The following is a 21,685-nucleotide window of genomic DNA, read 5'->3' as shown; positions in this document are numbered from 1 at the left end:
AACAAGGCTAAGCGCGCTATGAGCATGTGAGTTGCACAGGTGGAAAGTACTTGTGCCGTAGGGCTATTCAATCGAAATTGTTGACTTCAGTAGACTGTATTGTGACTTAAGATGCCTCTAAGACGTAACCGGCGGCAGTATGATAAGCTGACGGAGTTTGATAAGGGACGTATAATAGTCCTCAGGGAAGCAAGTTGGTCAAACAGGAGTATCGGCTGACACCTCGGTCGGAGTGATATGGTAGTTGCATGGTGTTGGCAACAGTAGATCACGGAAGGGTCGTCTACCGTCGCAGAGGGTCAGGGCGTCCCAGGAACACAATTTGTTGGATATATTTAGATCTTATTGAGTTAGTAGCCTACAGCTAAGCTGAGAATTAGGCAGCTCATTACCAACTGAATTTTGAGGAAGTGGTCTGCCCGAAGAAAATAAAACATGAATCATTTTAACATTAGAAAACATTTATTTAAACATGCATTAGTAAAAACAGTTACAACACAATAGTTTAGTCGTCAAAAATGTTAGGTATGCTAAGTCAAAAAAAGTCTTACAGTAAGTCCAAGTTGAATCAAGATGAACACGCAGGATGTAAAAGTTCTATCGGCTTATTACCGTGAATTCCGCATAGACAGAAGAACAACACCGCAATTCGTCATAATCGCTCGGTAATCAGTTCATGCCTCGGACACCAATTCACCACATCCAGGTAAGCCATGTAGATGGACTTGCTCCTTCCCTTAGCACTGAAGACTAAACAACTGGCTTAACTTGAACAATAACAACTTTTCATTGTGATGAACATCACCACAGCACGCGCTTCCAAAGTGAGGGCATCAAGGAGGAAGCAATCCAAATACCCAACCTCATCAGAGAGGCCGGAAGCCAAAACATTATCAAAACATATGGACGAACACAAACACCAAACAGCACAAGCGAGAGGATGAGTGTGAGAGTGAGCTACGATCGGTCCGCATATTTATTGCCAGATCCGACCGTGCTCGTATTAATGTGACGTTACCTAATTTGCATCTTGCAAGAGCAGCTCAACTCCGGAAACACAAGCTTGCAGGTTGCTCAATCCTTATCTTATTTGATATTCGGCACTTAACACCTCAACAGGTTATCTTACATAATTAACATGTGCTTTGTCGGAAGTTTGCCAACTTCTGCCGAATGGCGGCAACCAATCATATAGCGTGCCACTAATTTTCCCGATCACTTCCGATTCAAACTTAAACATTTGAGTGTCGGTGGCAGGTGGATGGGAATCCCCGTGCAAGGTTTTTCCGGAATGGCAAAAGGTAAGTTACAAATCTTATTATTTTTTTTCTCTTTAACAATATTGATGAAATCCTTCAAGAAACAAAAATAAAGGCATTTAGTCCAACACAATTGAACGCGAGGATCGCGCAATCAGAAGAGCGGCCACGCCGGCGTGTTGGGCAATTCAAACTGATAGCTCAATCAAAACCCGAAGTTCAAAGAACTAAAAGCAGGTTTTAAGCTAACAAACCCAACTGAAAATTTGTGGAATGATCTGCTCGGGAAGAAAGGACATACAGACACATATTTAACAATTAAATAAACATTTTATTAAACAATAAATATGCCAAAACATGGAAATAATAACAAGTGTAAATAAAATTCACATTCCCCAACAATTGAATAAAAAATCCCCCCAAAAATATCAGTAGGAAACATTTCTTAAAAATAGTATCGTTTAAAGTTCCAGTAAAATTTATATGACTAGATTAATATAAGTACAACCTTGAGTCCAATGCCATAAACAGAATAGTTCATACGAACGAGTTAAAAAGTTCATACCAAACAAACTATTCCTTCCTTAAAAGTTGGCACAACATGTGAGGGCGCGATCCACCAATTTGGATCCCATATCAAAATTGTCCGTGACCATTCCATGCCACTATGCTAAATTCAGGAAAGAAACCTGTCCTCCTGGACAACAGGAACCATCCATCCATCTAACGGACATCCAATCCAGCTCTCGAGCGTGGACCTTCAATGGTCCTGTTTGTTAGGCCTTTTCACAGCAAAAAAAAACAACTTGATTTAAACTCTCAATTTTAGAGAGAAAATCCCCCACTTAAAAACTCATCTCAAGGCAACAACTGGAACATGTCCGCATTTCTAGCTGGGCTCAACGACAAAACTTCCTACATCTTTCAAAAAGAATCCACTATACTACGTGGAACTCCGGAGCACACAGCTCCCAGGCACAATCTCAGCACCTCAGAAAAACATCGGACTGCAGTCACAACATAGTAAAAACAAGAGGTGAAACAATAAGAGAATGATTGATTGAGAGTTCACACTTAAATAGCATTCCCTATCTCCCTACGCGATGGCGTGACGTATAGGGGAGAGGGGGGCACATGTGAACAAAAACGACATTTTTCTATATTTTTCATTATTGATTTGAGATAAAGAAGAAAAAGGTGCTAAATATGATAAATCAAACATTTGCTAATATTTTCATGCAGTTATCCCCCTTCTACAAGAGTAAATTCCAACCTAAAAATTATTTCTAAAATATTGTTACAAATCCTGTAAATAGTAATTATTGTAGTAACGTAACCTGTAAATAGTTTCCCGTAATGAATATACAACCCCTTTTTCATATGGCTAAAATATACGACCCCTATTCCCTTTTTGTTCATTGATAAAATTTGATAACGGTCAACGCATTTCGAGAAGCGTGTGGAATATTTGAGAAAATTCTTTTCGGTGTATTTAAGCCGTTAGCGATGGATAAACAGGGAGTTTCGATTCAGATTTCGAACTGAGTGTGTGTATTAGCTCTGTTTATAGCGAGGCATTTCGCTGTGTTGTTTTCGTATTTGGAAGTAAATACGTGTGTAAACGTTGAGTTTACGGTGTTGTGTGATAATTGCTGATGAATAATTTAGCAGTTGTTAACGGTTTCTCCTGTACATAGTGTAAATAAATTTCCTGTGTTTTTATCAAGAACTGTGTCTTCATTTCAAGAAAGTGGAAGTCGCACCGAATCCGTTACAATTGGCGCCCAACGTGGGGCTTCTTCTGGACTTTCTTGGAGTAAGTGTGACTTTGGACATTTTTTCATAAAGACTTTTTTGAATTAGGACTTTATTTTTATGGTGATTACTCGCGCAATGGATGAACAATTAAAACAACTTCTTGACGCAATCACCTCTGTGAAGAGTGATATGGCGGCTAATCAAGAACAATTAAAAAGTGACTTGACTGCAAGTTTTACAGCCAATCAAGAACAATTAAAAAGTGACTTGACTGCAAGTTTTACAGCTAATCAAGAACAATTAAAAAATGATATGGCAGCTAATCAAGAACAATTAAAAAATGATATGGCAGCTAATCAAGAACAATTAAAAAATGATATGGCAGCTAATCAAGAACAATTAAAAAATGATATGGCAGCTAATCAAGAACAATTAAAAAATGATATGGCGGCTAATCAAAACCAATTGAAAAGTGATTTAACGGTGCTGAAAAATGACCTAGTTTCTAACCAAGAGGAAATTAAAAACGATCTTACTTCGGTAAAGACTGTGATGGAAAATAAATTTAATGAGATAGAGCATCGAGTTGATGCTATCGAAGAGAAATTTGAAGAAAAATTAAGTTCCGTGGAAGGCCGATGCAATGCTGTAGAAAATAAACTGGAAGAAGAAGATAGAAAATTTCATCAACTTAAAGAAGACATCTTTAAAGACCTGGAAAGGAGATTGGCGACCGCGGAAAGCAGCTCTGTACAGTTTGGCGCTCCCACATCGGTTGCTCGACCGTCCATTAAACTTGCCACATTTGATGGGAAAACTTCGTGGCAGGTTTACAAAACTCAGTTCATGATAGTGGCGGAAGCGAACGGATGGGACTCTGTTACCAAGGCCTGCCATCTTGCAGCATCCCTGAGAGGTGACGCAGCGGACATTCTTCAGAACCTTCCGGACGGCCAGCGCCTGGATTTCGCCGCCCTCACATCTGCGTTGGAGCTTCGCTTCGGTGAGAAGTGCCAGAAAGATTTCAGCCGACTCCAGTTGAAGTCCCGTTTCCAGAGAACCGGAGAAACCCTGCAAGAACTCGCGGCGGACATCGAAAGACTGTCTCATCTTGCTTTTTGCGACTGTCCTGCGGATGTTCGGGACAACCTGGCACTCAACTACTACATCGACGGGGTTCGAGATCCGGAAATCCAGAAAGCTCTACGGATGGCGGATGTCAAAGACCTGAATTCTGCTGTTGTGTATGCGATGAAGTTGGAGGCCGCCCAGCAAGCAACCCGCAAGGATCGCCATTCGATCCGCGGCGTCAAAACTGATGAGCCTGATCCGGTTTCGTCACGCTTTGCTGAACTGGAAAAGCAAATAAAAGAAATTGCAGGAATCCTCAAAAGGACTGCGGCTCCCAAGGACCAAAATGGACAATCACTTAAGTGTTGGAAATGTGGCGGCGAGGGTCACTTGCGAAGAAACTGTGAAGCTCGCCAAGAAACCAGAGGGAAGAGCACCTCTCCCTCGCAGGTCCAGGAAAACTAAGCCATGGCAATCTCGCGGGGCGGAGGTCGCCAAATTGGAATGAGCCCCATCTTAAAGTTTTCCAGATTTCATCGACGAGTTGCGGCAGTAATGGACTGTTTGTTTACGCATATGTAAACGGGTTTCCCTGCGAACTGATTATTGACACTGGAGCCAATGTTACGATCATTAGAACAGATGTGGCTCGTCAATTTGGACTCAACATTCTGTGGACGCCGCCCTGCGTTACCCTCCAAACTGTGACAGGTGACAAGATCGAGATTGAAGGTAAAGTGAACTTAGAAATTGTGTTTGGAAATGCCATTTATCATCATACCGCATTCGTTGCTGCTATCATAGACCCCTTCATTCTCGGATTGGACTTTTTAAAGAAGTATGACTTCAACCTCGATTTCAAGACTAACGAGCTGCACTCGACGAGAGAAGACATAGCAGTCTTTCCCGCAGAAAGTGATGTAAAATCCGCTCATCAAATAATTGCCCAAACAGATTTATCAATTCCCTCAAGGTCAGAATCATTAATACCCGGCTCCATTGAAGAAAGCAATAGTTTTAGATTTGGACTCATTGAATACCCCAACTTAAGCAATAACCCAAAAGGAGTGCTGGTGGCATCTACGCTTGTGGACCTTTCCAAGGATGTAATTCCTGTGAGAGTCGCCAACGTGAGTGAAAGGCCAAGGAATATCCGGAAAGGCGAAGTGTTAGCAACTTGTACTCCCGTAAACTGCATCATTAGAAGAATCAATTCCCCCGAGACTGTGTCTTCTGAGTCCTTGACATCGAAGTTAATTGGGAGTGCACCCTTATCGAAGGATCAAAGAACTGCTGCGGAACAATTGGTGGACGACTTCAAGCATCTGTTTTCATCTACATCGGAGGATGTGGGCCGGACGAATTTAACGCAGCATAGGATCTACACTGGAGAACACCCCCCTATTAAACAGCATCCAAGACGACTACCGTTCGCCAAGAAGGAAGAGGTTGAGACCCTCCTGAAAGAGATGAAGGAGAATGATGTAATCGAACCGTCATCCAGTCCTTGGGCCTCTCCCATCGTCTTGGTCCGAAAGAAAGATGGCTCCACCAGATTTTGTGTCGATTACCGACGGCTGAATGAAATCACCAAGAAAGACAGCTACCCTCTTCCACGGATAGACGACACCTTGGACACTCTCTCCGGACACAAGTGGTTTTCGACCCTGGACTTGAAGAGCGGCTACTGGCAGGTTGAGATACACCCTGATGACCGAGAAAAGACAGCTTTTACAACTGGACAAGGCTTATGGCAGTTTAAAGTGATGCCCTTCGGCCTCTGCAATGCACCAGCTACGTTCGAGCGTCTTATGGAGACAGTGTTAAGAGGACTTTCTTACGAATCCTGTCTGGTCTACTTAGACGATATCATCATCGTGGGACGCAGCTTCGAAGAACATCTGGCAAATCTTAGGAAGGTGCTGCAAAAGCTTAAGGAAGCCAATCTGAAGTTAAGCCCGTCCAAATGTAATTTGTTCCGCCGGGAAGTGAACTACCTTGGTCACATCATCTCTTCTGAGGGTGTGCAAACCGATCCAGAGAAGGTATCTGCGGTCAGGAGTTGGAGTCGTCCCGAAAACATCCATCAGTTGCGAAGTTTCCTGGGGCTCTGCACGTACTACAGGAAGTTTGTGAAGGGTTTTTCCAACATTTCACGACCTTTGCATAAGCTGACGGAGAGCAAGCAAAAGTTTGAATGGTCCAAAGAATGCGAAGATGCATTTCTACGACTGAAGGAGGCTTTAACATCAACGCCTATCCTCGCCTATCCTCAGCCTGAAAAATCCTTCATCCTGGACACTGATGCGAGCAACGAGGGAATTGGAGCTGTTTTATCCCAAGAAATTGACGGAAATGAACATGTCATCGCTTACTGGAGCAAATGCTTATCAAAGTCGGAGCGAAATTACTGCGTCACCAGAAAGGAGTTACTGGCCATAGTGAAAGCTGTAGAACACTTCCATCATTACCTCTACGGCCGAAAATTTCTGCTTCGGACAGATCATGCCTCGTTAACTTGGCTTTTGAACTTCAAGAATCCAGAAGGCCAGATAGCCAGATGGATACAGCGGCTCCAGGAATATGACATGGAGATCAAGCATCGAAAAGGGTTATCTCACGGTAATGCTGACGCTTTATCAAGGAGACCCTGTCCTGAGAACTGCCACTATTGTTCCCGAATCGAGAAACAGTATGGAACGACTAGCCCTACCGCCTATCAGGTGACAGTGACTCCAACATCATCAGAACCTGATCCATGGAGTGATGACCAAGTTCGAAAAGATCAACTTGAAGACCCCGACATAAAAACAATTTTGGAGTTCATGGAAAGTGACAGTCGACGCCCTAGCTGGCAGGACGTTTCCATCTTCAGTCCAGCAACAAAAAGATACTGGGCTTTATGGAACTCACTCCATTTACGGAACGGCGTACTGTACCGGAAATGGGAATCTGACGACGGCAAAACATCTAGGTGGCAGTTACTACTTCCCCGATCAAGGATTTCAGATGTTCTGAAAGAAATACATAGTAGTGCGACTGGAGGACATTTTGGTGTCTTGAAAACTCTCAATAAAGTTCGGGAAAGCTTCTTCTGGAGCAAGGCGAAGGATGACGTGGAGAAGTGGTGCCATTCTTGTGACGCCTGTGCTGCTCGTAAAGGTCCGAAGAAGAGAAGCAGAGGGAAGCTACATCTGTACAACGTTGGAGCTCCTTTCGAACGAATTGGGATTGACATCCTGGGTCCTCTACCAAGAACTGCTGATGGGAACAAATACATTCTTGTTTCCATTGACTACTTCACCAAATGGCCGGAAGCATATCCCATTCCAGATCAAGAGGCTACCACCGTAGCAGAGACTCTAGTCCAACACTGGATCTCGAGATATGGAACACCTTTGCAGATTCATTCCGATCAAGGGAGGAATTTCATCTCTGCTGTGTTTAAGGGCCTATGTCAAATTCTCGGAATTGAGAAAACTAGGACAACACCACTACACCCACAATCAGACGGCATGGTGGAGAGATTTAACCGCACAATCCTGAATAATCTCTCACTTATGGTATCCAGAAATCAACAGGATTGGGACAAGAAGCTACCTTTGTTCCTGCTGGCCTACCGCAGTGCTGTCCACGAGACTACCGGATATGCCCCATCTCAGATGCTCTTTGGACGAGAGCTTCGGCTACCTTGTGATCTCGTCTTCGGTCGTCCTCCGGATGCGCCTTCATCGCCTGAGGAGTACATCCAGGATCTCCAGGCCCGGTTGGAAGACGTTCATAACTTCGCACGAGAGCGAATCAACATCGCGGCAGAGAAGATGAAGACCCGATACGACACAAGGTCTACTGGACATGAATTCAACGAAGGCGACAAGGTTTGGTTATGGAATCCCATCCGACGGAAAGGTCTGTCACCCAAATTGCAGTCGCATTGGGATGGACCCTACAAAGTCCTTAACCGACTAAATGACGTCGTAGTGAGGATCCAAAAATCACCTAATGCAAAACCTAGGGTTGTACATTATGATCGGTTAGCCCCATACTATGGCCATAGTTCATGAGTATTACGTAAACAACCATGGTTGATAACATAAAAGTTGTAGATAATTTTTGCTTTTAATGTTTAGTAATATTTCTTGTTATTATTGTATTTTCTGTATCTGTTAGTTATTAATTAATGTGTATATTTGTGAACATGTGATAGAAGTTTGGCACCCTTTCTGGGGATTGTACTGCCCGGGACGTGCAGTCCTTAGGAAGGGGGCAATGTTACAAATCCTGTAAATAGTAATTATTGTAGTAACGTAACCTGTAAATAGTTTCCCGTAATGAATATACAACCCCTTTTTCATATGGCTAAAATATACGACCCCTATTCCCTTTTTGTTCATTGATAAAATTTGATAACGGTCAACGCATTTCGAGAAGCGTGTGGAATATTTGAGAAAATTCTTTTCGGTGTATTTAAGCCGTTAGCGATGGATAAACAGGGAGTTTCGATTCAGATTTCGAACTGAGTGTGTGTATTAGCTCTGTTTATAGCGAGGCATTTCGCTGTGTTGTTTTCGTATTTGGAAGTAAATACGTGTGTAAACGTTGAGTTTACGGTGTTGTGTGATAATTGCTGATGAATAATTTAGCAGTTGTTAACGGTTTCTCCTGTACATAGTGTAAATAAATTTCCTGTGTTTTTATCAAGAACTGTGTCTTCATTTCAAGAAAGTGGAAGTCGCACCGAATCCGTTACAATATGTTACATTTTGTTCACATCTGCCCCAGTGGGGGGGGGGCAGTTGTAAACACACCTGGGGCACAAGTGAACAGATACATAAATGGTATAAAATGCACCTAAGCATATCTTTAAGTACTCTTTATTACACATTAATAAACACAATGAAAATATAAATATTGAGTACATAATAAATTAACTTGATTAAATGAACATTATAGCCTTCAAGTTTTACAGAAAAAGAAACTGAAGAAGCAGCTAGATATGTGCTACCTAAAATTGTAGGTGGGGGTAATTTTAGCAGAATATCATCAGTGTTTACCATCGATGTATCATCTGTTTCTGGAAATACAAAGGTTTCTTTCTTCTGCTTCCTCATGAATTTAACATTTGCTTCATCACTCTCCATTTTCTCGATACGGCCAACATAGTGAATTTTTGTCTTTTTTGTAGAGAATTCTACGAGGACAAAGTCATTCACAGGGTACATTTTCTGGTGCAAGGTTGACTTCAGCACAAATTTCTTGATAGCTACTCTCTTCAAAGCTAATGTTGGACTCGGAGTCACTGGCTACATCCTTTGACTGCTCCTTTTTCAACAGTTCAGCAAGTTTTAACATTCTTTTCTTTGCAAGTCTTTCACATTTTATCTTCATTTTCTCTGCCTTTTCTTCCATAGCTTTGACAACAATATCTTTTTCGGGGGTGTCTATTAAAATTCTTGATTTTCTTTTTTGACGCTGCTTACTTTTCCCTAGAGTGGAATCGTGAAATTCTATTCTAGGCAATGGTCTCACACATTCCGGGTAGGACTTGAATGTGCATTGCAGCTGGTGGAGGCATCCTCAGGATTAACTGGCATTAAACTTGTTATTTGAGTTGGGATGAAATCAGCGTCAGTAAAAGCAAGCCGAGATAACGGCCAAATTCCTGGTTTAGAAAAACCCGATTTAATATTTTTGGATGTAAAGGCTGGGGTGAAAGCTGGTGAAGAACACTGACCAATTTCATAGTTATTCTTTTTCCTGGGTGTAATGTCAACCAGTCATTGAAAGAAGTTTTCAGTTCAGATTTAAAGAGGCTATAAACACCTACATCCAAAGGCTGCAAGCGATGTGAACAATGAGGGGGGAATGTAAGGAGTACTATTCCATTCTCACGACAAAATAATATTACATCCAAACTGATATGACTTTCATGATTATCAAGTAGAAGCAAAACAGGATTTGCTGCGGTACAGCGAGAGTACTTTTGGAAGTGTTTAACAACTTCTAGGAAGCTATCTGCAGTCATCCATCCAGTTTTGGATACTAACCCTAAGCTTTCTGATGGTGCTCCATTTAAGAAAATATCTTTGTATCTTTTTCTTGGGAATACAAAATCAGGAGGTACAGTGTTTCCCATAGCATTAACTATACCACAAAATGATACAAGTTCACCTCTCTCGCCTGAAATATTTTGTCCAACTTGTTTCTCTCCACAAAGTGCGATCACTTTTGGAGCCTCCAACAGTCGCAATACAGCTGATACTCTTCAATTATTAAAATTTTTAATTATTCAATGTTTCTTAATTAGCCTAATCAAATAAAAAAATTAAACAATTTTTGAAATTAAAATAACTAAAAAAAAACAGTATGGGGCACATGTAAACAGTTCACACCTGCCCCTACATAGTGTGTTCACATGTGCCCCATATAACAACCTAAGCCTAATCTGATAAAAAACAATATTTCTTTCAAATTTTTTAAAAAAAATAGAGTACAAAAACTTACTTTATAAATCCCACTTCAAAATGAATAAAGTTCAAATCACAATAAAGATAGTGTTGAATGTGTTTTTACTCTGAGAACTAGAACATGAAAGTTTACTGGCACCTTCCAAAACAGAAGTTTTTATGATAACTAAAAAAACAAAATGGTTGAGATCTTTGAAATTTCAGGCAGCATACAGTACTACTGCTGTCATCTACATGAATTTTTTTCAGATTTTTTTCCTCATGTTATCTGGGTAAAATATGGTTTGTTCACATGTGCCCCATGTTTACATGTGCCCCCCTCTCCCCTACCAAAAAGCATGCATAAATTACATTGAGGAAACAACTCAACACAGTTTACAGGTTGAAACTAAATTCTTTAAAATTGTTTCCCACATGCATACAGCAAGAATCTACTCAACATCTTTCCTATGACGTCACATCATCGTGTCGGGTCAACAAACGCATGCTACGCATGCAGGGAATGTTGGCTCTGGGGAACGATTCGAGCGCCGGTAAAATAGCGGGATGACTTTCAAAGTTTGAAAAAAGAAGGAAGTAAGTTCTGGAAACTTTTCTAATCCTTCTAAAACTTTAGGAATTTCTCCAAGAAAAAAATAATGGCTCTAGGCCAACACGGCGCCGACTACGTCGCCTGCATCGATTTAACGCCACTTACCTCCTTCCAGGCATCCGGTGAAATCAAGGGAAACCATTAGGAGACGACTGGCCGAAATTGGCTTGGAGCCCACATCCATTAAGACGCTTGCCAGTGACTCCACATCACAGGTGTGACAGTGCGATAAGAATCACACTGCCACATTATTAATGTGGCACTGTCACAACAGGCAGTGTCGACTGGATTTTTGCCGACCTCGGGCAGCTTGGAGCGTAACAGACTGGAGGCGTGTGATCTTCAGCGATGAATCCCGATTCAGTCTCAGTGCTGATAATCACCGTACACATGTGTGGAGGTGCACCGGTCAGCGCTTCGATCCGGCATTTGTTGTCGAGCGGCATACAGCTATTTGACAAGCTGTGACAGTGTGGGGAGCGATTTCTTGGGACACACGATCACCTCTGGTTGCTCTCCAAGGCACTTTGACAGCTCGCAGATATGTGGACAGCATTTTAACGCCGATTGTTCTGCCCATACTATCAAGTCGCCCTGGTGCCATTTATCAGCAGGATAATGCTCGTCCACATACTGCGCGATTCACTCAACATTGTCTTCAGGGATATGACGTACTCCGATGGCCTGCCAGTCCACCAGACCTTTCGCCAACAGAGCATGTCTGAGACTTGCTGGGAAGGCAACTGCAGCCATCCCGAAATACAGGGGAATTGACGACACAGTTGCAAAGATTATGGCATGATCTTCCGCAGGGGGTTATAATTGACCTAATTGATTCGATGCCACGCTGTGTTTCGGCTTGTCTAGCTGCCAGAGGTGGCTTTACTTTTAACTGATTTGTAACCTTTTGCATGCTGTAACTGCTTAATAAAATTATCTTTTATTCTGAATTTTTAAATATCTTCTTATCACTTTATACACTACATGCCTGCCAAGTTTCGTGAGTGTAGCTCAATTTCTTCTGGGTGCATATATTTTTTTGCGACAGAGTGTATTTGAAAAAAAATAACGATGAAGGAATGGCTGAAAAGTCCGGCAATGCTGAGCATGCAAGGGAAACTTATTTAAAGAGAGTATTAGGCAATGATGTAGCCAAAAGAAGAAAAAAAATAGAGGGGCACGGGAAATGTTTACTTTGCTTACTATTAGGTTTTTTTATGGTCAAAAAGGGAAAGTATTTTGGGTTTCGGAAAAGGATATACAGTCGACTCCCGCTACAACGCGATTCGACTTATGCGAAATGGCTATAACGCGAAATTTTCAAGAATAACGAATTTTAGAGCTGATGCGAATTTTTTACCCACAACACGAATTTTTTGGAAGGATGTATCAGCTTCGTTATTGGCTACTAAATATAGATTTCGTGAATGTTATCACATCCCTGTAAGCATCACTGACAGTCAAAGTTCACATCCCAAACTAGTCTAGTGCATCAAATAACCACTCTCAGTTTCTTTCATTTATTTTTTTTCATTCTAAATATAAAAGTTGATGAAATATAATGGCACCTTAGTGTCACTTTCATCTAAAGTTTTAGTTTGAGGGTTGTTTATAAGTGTCTTCAAGTATTTGATATGCTTTAAAAAATTTGTATGCATATGTTTTTCCACAATGCGAAATTTCAACTTATGCGAGGAATCTTGGAACGCATCCCTCGCGTAAGTCGGGACTCGAATGTATCCTCAAATCCTTCTCTTTGGATACGCCTTTTTTGTTTGCTGGATGAATTTGTCGTTTCATATATCAGAAGAATGTTTCTATGCGAAACAGCAGTTGTTTGGTATCAAATTTATATTTTCATTAAATTTCTGAAAAAAAAAAAAAAGATTTCATTTAACAAAACATAAAATGTAAAAAAAAAAGGGTCTACTTATCGAACTAAAATGGTTTATTCAACATTCTTAGTTATTTTCCTTTGAGAATATAAGTTTTAAGGAAAAAAGTTTCAACCCCTCCCTCTTTGAAATCCTGGACACGGGCCTGCATGGTAGGTGAACCTCTCCTCTGTATTGGGACAAGAGATGGTACTAGTAGCCCTGGTGGTTGCTGCTATACAGCATGATTTAGAAAAACATTTCAATGAAAGCCTACCTAGGATGATATCTTTAAACGCGTCTTACTCAAAACTTCAAAATGTTCACTTACATCCCTTTGCTTCTCACTGCCTCATTTAGCATCAGAAGAACAAGTGTAAAATGCTTTTGAAACATGCTCAATAGGGCGTGATAAGACATTCAAAGTCATCAGTGAGTTAAAAAAGCAAACTAATACACACTATATTTGGGAGTATTAGTAATTTATTGCTTGTGCAAGAACCAAAGAAGAGCGTGGACATTTTTAGCAGATCCTTCTTAAAGCTGATTTCTCTACAATTTTATCTTCAAAAAGGTTCGAAAAACTAAGATTTACATACACAAAATATTCATTATTTGAGTTTCAGACTCGCTTTTTTAATAAATAACTTGTGAAACCTTGTTTTGGGTGGATTGGAATTTTGGTTGATCCGAGTTTTGAGAAGGTTCCCTAAACGGACCCAGAGTCCCTCTGGCCAGACCCCCTGGTATAATCATGAGCAAAGGAGATAAGAGGAAATATGACCCAGTAACTTAAGTTGATTAAAATGAAAGATGTTTATAGGCCAAAACTTTTGCACAGATGGCAAAAAGTTTTTCAAATGTGCCATGGTGGCCTGATCCGTAAGGCATCAGACTTGTGACCGGAGGGTCCCTGGTTCAATCCTAACCGGACGAAGATCCAGTCTTCATTAAGGGTGACTGGGAAACATTAAATATGCTCGTGGTCAAATAGTCAGCCAAGTGAAATGATACATCTGAGGGGTGCTCAGCCAGAAGATCTTCGGCTTCTGGTCTGATTCTAAATTATTGAACTGTCCATAGATGGATCTGCCATCTATGTTGTCTGAGTCAAATGGAACTTCCACCTAGAAATAGGCGCTCCATTAAACAGAAGCCGCACCTCTCTGCCTTAAAATCAAGTAGCATTGCTACTTCTGCTTGAGTTCCCGAGTGGTATAAACAACTTTTCAAATCTCAAACTAACTACAGCTGAACAGCTTTTCAAATCTCAAACTAATTTTGAAATCAGGAAGATTACTAGTTCAACAGAATTGTAGCCACTTGGAAATTTACTGAAAGCAGCTGTTAGTTTTTAAAAGGGCACTTGTTCTTCATTAGGGATTGATATATTGACTACATGCCCAGCAAAGCTGGGTCCAGAGTTTTTTGCTGGTAGTCACTTTGTACTTGTATTTGTAAAAATCAATATAGACTAACCTGAGTTTCTGAAACTTGAGAAACTTTAAACTCTTCCTCTTTTTTACGCATCTCTATTTCCCATGCATTCAAGTCCAATAAAAAATTTTGAAGGTCCTCAGCATTATCTCGAACTTGCTTTTGAATATCCATTCTATAGCACTATCAGAAACTAAATATTCTTTGCAGAGCCTTTTCATAAAAGTACAATCATTAGAAAACAATAATAATATATTCTTAGCAAATGTAGCAACCACTAACAAATACGTAAACAAGAAAACAACTTTAAATTGCTTCACCAATTCTTCACCAAACAAATCATCCAAATAAAGTTGCAAACAACAAGCACACGGAACCTCTTTTTTAAAAAATACGATTCGTTAATTTTGATTCCCTTTTTTGAATTATAGTCTATCAACTAACAAAAAATTTCATTTTTCATTTTCCCCCTATAAGCATTCAAAATTGAAAAGTAATTTCTTTATATTCAAAAAATAGTTTCAGAGGCTCTTCCTGATGTAAATTACGCAATATTTCGTGTTTCACCATAACTGTAATTGGCTGTAGACTCGTCGGCCGGCTCGACATTTTTTAAAAAATTATTTTGAGTTGAATTTCGATATTAAACTCGTTTAATAAAGCAGATAAAATTAGTAAAGTAGGCAGTTGAAAAGTGATATCAAAATTTATAATGGATCTCTCTGAGGTGATTACAATTCTTTCATGTAACTTATTCTAAGTGAAATTGGCTTTGAAGTGTTCCGAATTTGAAACTGTTTTAAAACTTGTGACATTTGTTGAGAACTATTGCGTTTACTCCTCTGTTTGATTTATGTTCTGAAGTGATGCATTTTTGTTGTTAAACTTTTTTTTTGGATGGCGGCTTTATTTTTTAAATTACGTTGCAAATTTGTTGTGTTATGCTATTTGGGTTGACAGCTATGTTTAATCTAGTCATATATTTAGTAATGTTTAGAAGAAAGTCGGCACTGTAATGGTACAATAAAATGAAATAAATGGTTAAAAAAAATTATGAAAACGAAATTACAATTTTGGGGATATTTCGATAATTGGGAATCTGGCGAGGTCGTCTCATTTTTGGCGTAAATAATTTTATTTTGGTAACCCTGCTCATTTATAGTAGCCCTATGTGAATAGATGTTTCTGATCTCTTTGTTTTGGTTTGCAAAGAAAAATACCTCTTGCGCAGGCGCTGGAGCCAAAAATTGACGCCAATGAAGAAAGATCGCCAGATTCCCAATTATCGAAATATCCCCCAATTTTGCTTTCGGTGTAATTTTAATTTTTTATTTTTGTGTAAAACAGAATCAGGGTGGAAAGGCATAGCCTATGCCCATTCAGCAATTTATGATGTCAACAGAATCAAGTGGGGCTTCGGGATTCAGAGTCGGGCAGATTTTGGGGTAAAGGAGTCAGAGTTGAAAGGAGCCAGTCATTTTCTCTCTGACTCTGCACCCCTGGGGGTGCTCACACACTGATCCAAAAGCATGACCTTTTTGACCTGAATAAAGAGAACGGAAAATTGTGTTTTTGTTCTTTTGACTTGAGAAAACATTACAGGAAAGGCAAAGGGCCACAATCCCCTTTTTTCTTCCAAATGTCACCAGAAGAGATTTCAAATTACATTTTTAGGCTGACATAAACTCCAGAAGATAAACTTTTAGCTGCTTGGCCAAATATACAGCTTGAAGTGACGTTTATAGAACTTTAATTGCAAACAATTTTCTCTGTTAATTATTACCTAGTTGGTAATCAACATAGGTGCAAATATTTAAAATTTTAGGGGGGTGGGGCCTCAGATATTTTCTCCCTGGTTTAGCAGGATATTTTCCCCATGGAAACCGATTTTAGTACAGATTAGAGTTATTAAAATTTGACATTTTTAATAACTTATTCATCAATGGCTGGAGAAGAAATGTTTTTAAATATTTGCAAAAAGAAAGTTACAAAAGCAAGAAAGTTTTAATGGGTAGTTCTCAAAAGGTGGGAGCAAACACAGACTTCAACTTTGAAGCTTCAACACCAAATAACTTTCATTTTAATTAACTCTAAAATTTTTGAGGGAAATTATAATGCTGTATAGAGACAAGAATTGACTTAAATTATGGCAAAAAAGCTCTTTAAATGCCCTTAAAAAATATTTTCTTTGCTAAATGGCACAATTTTGGACATACCAAAACGTTAACTGAGCAAATGTACCATTAAATTTTTTTTTTTTTAATTATTTCCATACGTTTCAAAAAAAAATTAAAGGCATGAATCTTACACTGAATAATTTTTTGTTAATATTTTACACAAATAACGAAAGTAAAGACAGATTATTTACTTTGTAAACGATTTTAGAAAAAAGTAAGTTTGAAATTTGATGCATGTCCAAAAGTTACGATCTTTACAATGCTATTATTTGAGAACTAAGTATATGATGTTTTCGTTTTAAAGGTATTTATCGATCCTCAGAATCAGTTTTTAATTGTTTAAAAGTGTTTTCATAAGCTTTTATGCAGTATCTTAGAAGAAAAATTATTTTTCTTAAACATACATGTGAGATGTCAAAATGGCGTTACGATCTTGATGCCGATAATTCTGTCCGTTTATTTATAATTTTTTTATAATCCACTGTCTTCTAACATCAATAAAAAAGATTATTATGATGTTATCTTCTTTAATCCATAGGTATTTTGCATAATTAATACGTTACACATTGAACAATACATAAATTATAGTAGAAACATGGCTGTTTATGATCGAAGGAAAGCCATTTTGCGCGAAAATCGCCAAGCAAACCTCCGTTGGCGACAACACAGTATACGATAAGCTAAAGGTTACCAGAGGGGGATTCCAGTTTGACAAATGTAGTTAATCGACAGCTGCACCAGTTTTGGCGACTTTATCACCTGCACTAGCAAATTTTTTTTTTTCCCGCCGCTTTTATTATTTTAGAAATTTTTTTTCTCTTCTTTCTTTTGGAAACATAATTTAACGATCTCCAAATAGAAATACGAATTTCTTTTTTCAATAATTTTTTTTTTAGACATCGTTTTAATTCTTATGACATTAGAAAATATATTCATTATTAAAACTGATGTCACTTTTTACATTCTTTCTTAAAGCATATTTTGTTTATTTTTCCTTTAAAAATATATATGTCGTATTTATTTGTCTCTATTTTTATTCCTTATTTGTCCCAAAAAATCAAACTACAAGTTTGTAAAATTATTTCCATGAAGCTTTTTTCTACCTTTCATCAACTTCTTAAAAATCATTCCAAAACTTTATTATATGTAAAGAGCAGTATGTATAGCCATTTAAGTACTTCATTACTATCCTCTTTATCATTAAATTGCAAAATTCAAAAAGTAGTAAATAAAATTTTCATTGGAAAAGTTAAAAATCAGATTAACAGTTGTCAAAAATGGTGAAACTTACATTATGATGATGTCCAAAATCCGTTACCTACAGGAAAACAATGTCCAAAATGTGTTACCTACAGATTGCTAATTTAATTTGCTAATTAACAATTTTTACAAATACCTGCTGTCTTTTCATGTTCATATATTGTGTTCTAGGTATGCATAATATAGAAAAATAGCAAAATTGATATCAAATTCGAAAATTTTTGAAATTGCTCAAAGTTAACTTTTTTGTTCCCACCTTTTGAGAACTGCCCTAATGTCTAAAGAAAGAGGGGCTTCAGCCCCCTCTTACCCCCCCCCCCCCCATATGGGTGCCTATGGTAATCGACTCATTTGCCTATCAGTGTATCTCAACTTAAAATACAACTTTAGTTTGATAACTTGACATCCATGGGTCCATTTTCTTGCATCAGAAAACAGGGTGGCACCAGATCAGTGAAAAGTCAAGGGACTTCATCACTCAGGGAAGTATCAGGGAATTTTGAAAAAATAACAAAAATTCAGGAAAAATTGATCAAATGAAGAAAAAATATTTTTTTTTTCCCTTGCAAAATGAAGTGTTTTGATTCCCTACAAATTTCACTCCAATTATTTGTTTTAAAAAAGTAAAATTAATGAGGTTCGATTATAGAGTGCCACATATTTGCATCTTTTTTCCTCAAGGTCAAAGTATTCCATCTTAGGATGAGCTTCCTAAGATTGCTTCTGTGTCTGTAAAGTTTATTTTACCTTGCTTGAATTTTCCTTCATTTGGAAAGAGGAAGCCGTCATTAATGACTTTGCTCCCTTGCTTTTACTCATTGAAGTAATTAGCATACTGTTATCACGATTTCAAGAAAATCTTTGTTTTTTTAAATTAATGCTGAAAAAATCTTAAAAGTTATCTCTTGGCGTTTTAATTTTGATTGCTAAAATTGAATTTTGACTTAAAATCAAATTTCGTTTTTTGCCATGGGCTATCACTTCGAATTAAACAAAGATGTTTTTTTTTTTTTCAGACTTGAAATCTCTTTTATTTTAAAACAATATACATATAAATTTTGAAATTAATGATTGTTTTTGCATTTCAATATTGTTTGTTACTAAAGTAATCTAAGATTTTTTTTCAATAACTAATGAACCCATTTGAAATTGAGTTGTGTACATAAGTAAATATTCTAATTATTTTTTAATAGTTAAAATGCTGTATTCATTCATTAAAACCTAGGTTTTTGATTAGAGAATAGCTCAATATGACTGGCTGTTGAAAGATTTCAATTTGTTTTACATAAATATGTCGATTCTGCCGTGTGCAGGTAAAGGGCAGAAATTGCACATTTTTCTTTCTTTCTTCTTTTTTTTTTTTTTTTTTTTTTGCATTTTTGTCATTTATGGTAGGTTACCTTTATTGTACATACTGGCTTATTTGATTTCCACTGAAAAAGAGGCGCGGGAAAAAAGTCAACTTCCAACATTTTCCTATTGTTAGTATTAATTCCACCAGGCATTTCTTCAAATACATCGTAAACTCCTTTCTGCAGATACTGTCTCTTTCCTGCACGAGACAGTATTATTTCCGTAAATAAAACTACATTACTTCCATACTTTAACTATCACTTGTTTGTTATTCTTGCAGCAACAATTATACTGCTTGAAAATTCAGTTCAAGATTATTTCCATTTAAATTTTTTAGTTTTATCATGGTAGTCTTTAAGATTGCTTTTTATAATTTCTTCGAACTCTAGGTTTACTGGTTCCTGGACGTAAATTATTTGTTTTATATTTCCTACAATATTTCTCTGTCGATAGTTTAATATACAATTTTTACCAAAAAAAAGGAGCATTTTTTCAAAATATATATATTTTTAATTAACAGCTTAAACCGTTTCAAACACTGCATTCTATTTATTATGCTTTTCAGGTAGAGCAAAGAAAGAAAACCATTATCATTGGTAGCATAAATCAAGGAAATTTGGTGAACTTAATCAGGGAAAAGTCAGGGATTTTTTTTTTTTTTTTTCCAGTTCCTGTCGCAACCCTGGAAAAAGATTTCCTTGTAACCTCGAAACATGTCTTCAATTTTTAAAAAATTTGGCTGTGATAACATTTAATTCATTTTTACTTTTTAGAGCAAAAAGGCATTTATTTACTTCCAATAATTTTTGCTTAAACTGTTTATGCCACCGTAAAAATATATAAAATGTTGTACAAAAATGTCTTTTAATCTATATTCTAATTTATTTCTCAAATTAAAATATTTATTTTAGGTTGTAATCACTTCTGACACTCAGAACAAGCAAAGTAATTGCTGTATATATGATTTAAAAACTGGCAGTCTTTTATCTTCCTATAAAGGGCATAATAATACCCCTAGAACTTTGGCTATGATAAATGGCGATTTTCTAATTAGTGGTGTTCAGAATCAACCGATATTGAAAGTTTGGACTGTTTCTAAAAAGGTGAGTGTTTTTCCCCCCTTTGAAAATTTATTTTACAATTTTCATGACTTTATATAAGGATTAATTTAGTTCATATTGTCGGAGAAATCTATGCAAAAAGTTTTAAATTTCTCTGCTAAAATCTGAACATGTTTGTAATTTTTTTAGAGTAAGTATGGATGCGATATAATTTTATGAAAACATTGATGTTTTGATTGATGTTATTTGCACTTTGATGATTTACATTCAACATCAGTGTATTATTTAAAATAGTATGGTGCAAATAGACCAAAAAAAGCCTAACCTCAACATCCAAAGTAAAAGTTTCCCTTCATCTCCAAATTGTTCTATACAGTCCACATATTGTTTGGTAAAAAGTTAATACACCGTTTTCAGCGTCGGGTTTTGGGGGGAGGGGGAAAGAAGTTGGTAAATTAGTAGTTTTTATCAGTTTTTCCGAAATATTTAGAAAACTATGGCGTTTAGCACGAAAAGTGCAATGTACAAAATAATCTACACTAAATTTCAAACAAAATGGTCCTAAACATTATTTTGTTAAGTGAACGGTTGCAGAGTTACGGCAGGTGAAAAATAGAAAATTTTCATATTTTTTTTAGATTTTTCGGAAAAAATATTCATTACCACTCAGAGAACTAATTTTTTGTGTGAGGAGTGTTTTGTAAAAGCAAATTGCGATCTATAGGGCCGGTGGTATGTCTGTGATAAACTCTTGAAGGAACGATAACCTCACCACCTACTCAAGGGGCTCTACTTTTAAGGGAAAAGAAGCATTCATGTACCGTGGCTATATAAATCTGCAGCATGGAGAAACACAAACTTTCTCTAGACAATGCCGCAATAAAAATGAATATATTTTAAACATAGATGATTTTTTAAATTATAAAACTTCATAACAATTATGATTTATTGCTATATCATTTTTAATTATGACATTTTTATAAGTGCAGTTTTTGAAGTTTTTTCTGTAGAAAATAGGCATATTTGCCTGTTTATTACAACCATATTTTATTGTTGTATATTTTTGACGTTCGTAAACTGAGTTCAATACTGATATTTAATAAAAATGTAGAATGTTGAATGCGACAGATTGTGATGTAAATTATTCACCAGTATTCAGTCCTCTTCAAGCATACCACCATTCTCTTCTAGATCTTCGTCTATGATATCAGTGCCCCTGTTATTACTTCTTAGACCTGAGCAATTGCTGCACATGCTTGAGCAGTTTAGACCATTACTTCTGCACTCGCAGCTACGGAAGCATTCGGCTTTGCAAACGCGCACTATGAGGGAAAGTAATTCCCAGGGAGCTGGAGAACGCATTGTTGTAATTGGTC

At 37.7% G+C, this 21,685-nt stretch overlaps 2 protein-coding genes across 2 annotated transcripts in view; one reads left to right on the top strand and one right to left on the bottom strand.

Moving 5' to 3' along the window:
• The window catches only part of LOC129217330 (RNA polymerase II-associated protein 3-like), a gene marked incomplete at its 3' end in the record, with an annotated part of 42,740 nt that extends 27,844 nt beyond the window's left edge, over window positions 1-14,896 (bottom strand). Inside the window, 1 exon segment of the mRNA XM_054851613.1 lies at window positions 14,501-14,896. Coding sequence (XP_054707588.1) covers window positions 14,501-14,632 — 132 coding nt within the window.
• A 154-nt stretch (window positions 14,897-15,050) lies between these two features.
• Window positions 15,051-21,685, top strand: part of LOC129217329 (WD repeat-containing protein 18-like) — a 47,705-nt gene continuing 41,070 nt past the window's right edge. The window contains exons 1-2 of the mRNA XM_054851611.1: window positions 15,051-15,185; window positions 20,160-20,351. Coding sequence (XP_054707586.1) covers window positions 15,171-15,185; window positions 20,160-20,351 — 207 coding nt within the window. The 5' untranslated portion in view covers window positions 15,051-15,170. The remainder of the gene's footprint in view (window positions 15,186-20,159; window positions 20,352-21,685) is intronic.

This window comes from Uloborus diversus, chromosome 2, assembly GCF_026930045.1.
Source record: "Uloborus diversus isolate 005 chromosome 2, Udiv.v.3.1, whole genome shotgun sequence".
In the NCBI taxonomy this organism is placed as follows: Eukaryota; Metazoa; Arthropoda; class Arachnida; order Araneae; family Uloboridae; genus Uloborus; species Uloborus diversus.
The sequence above is the reverse complement of the archived record's forward strand: the minus strand, read 5'-3'. Positions and strand labels throughout refer to the sequence as shown.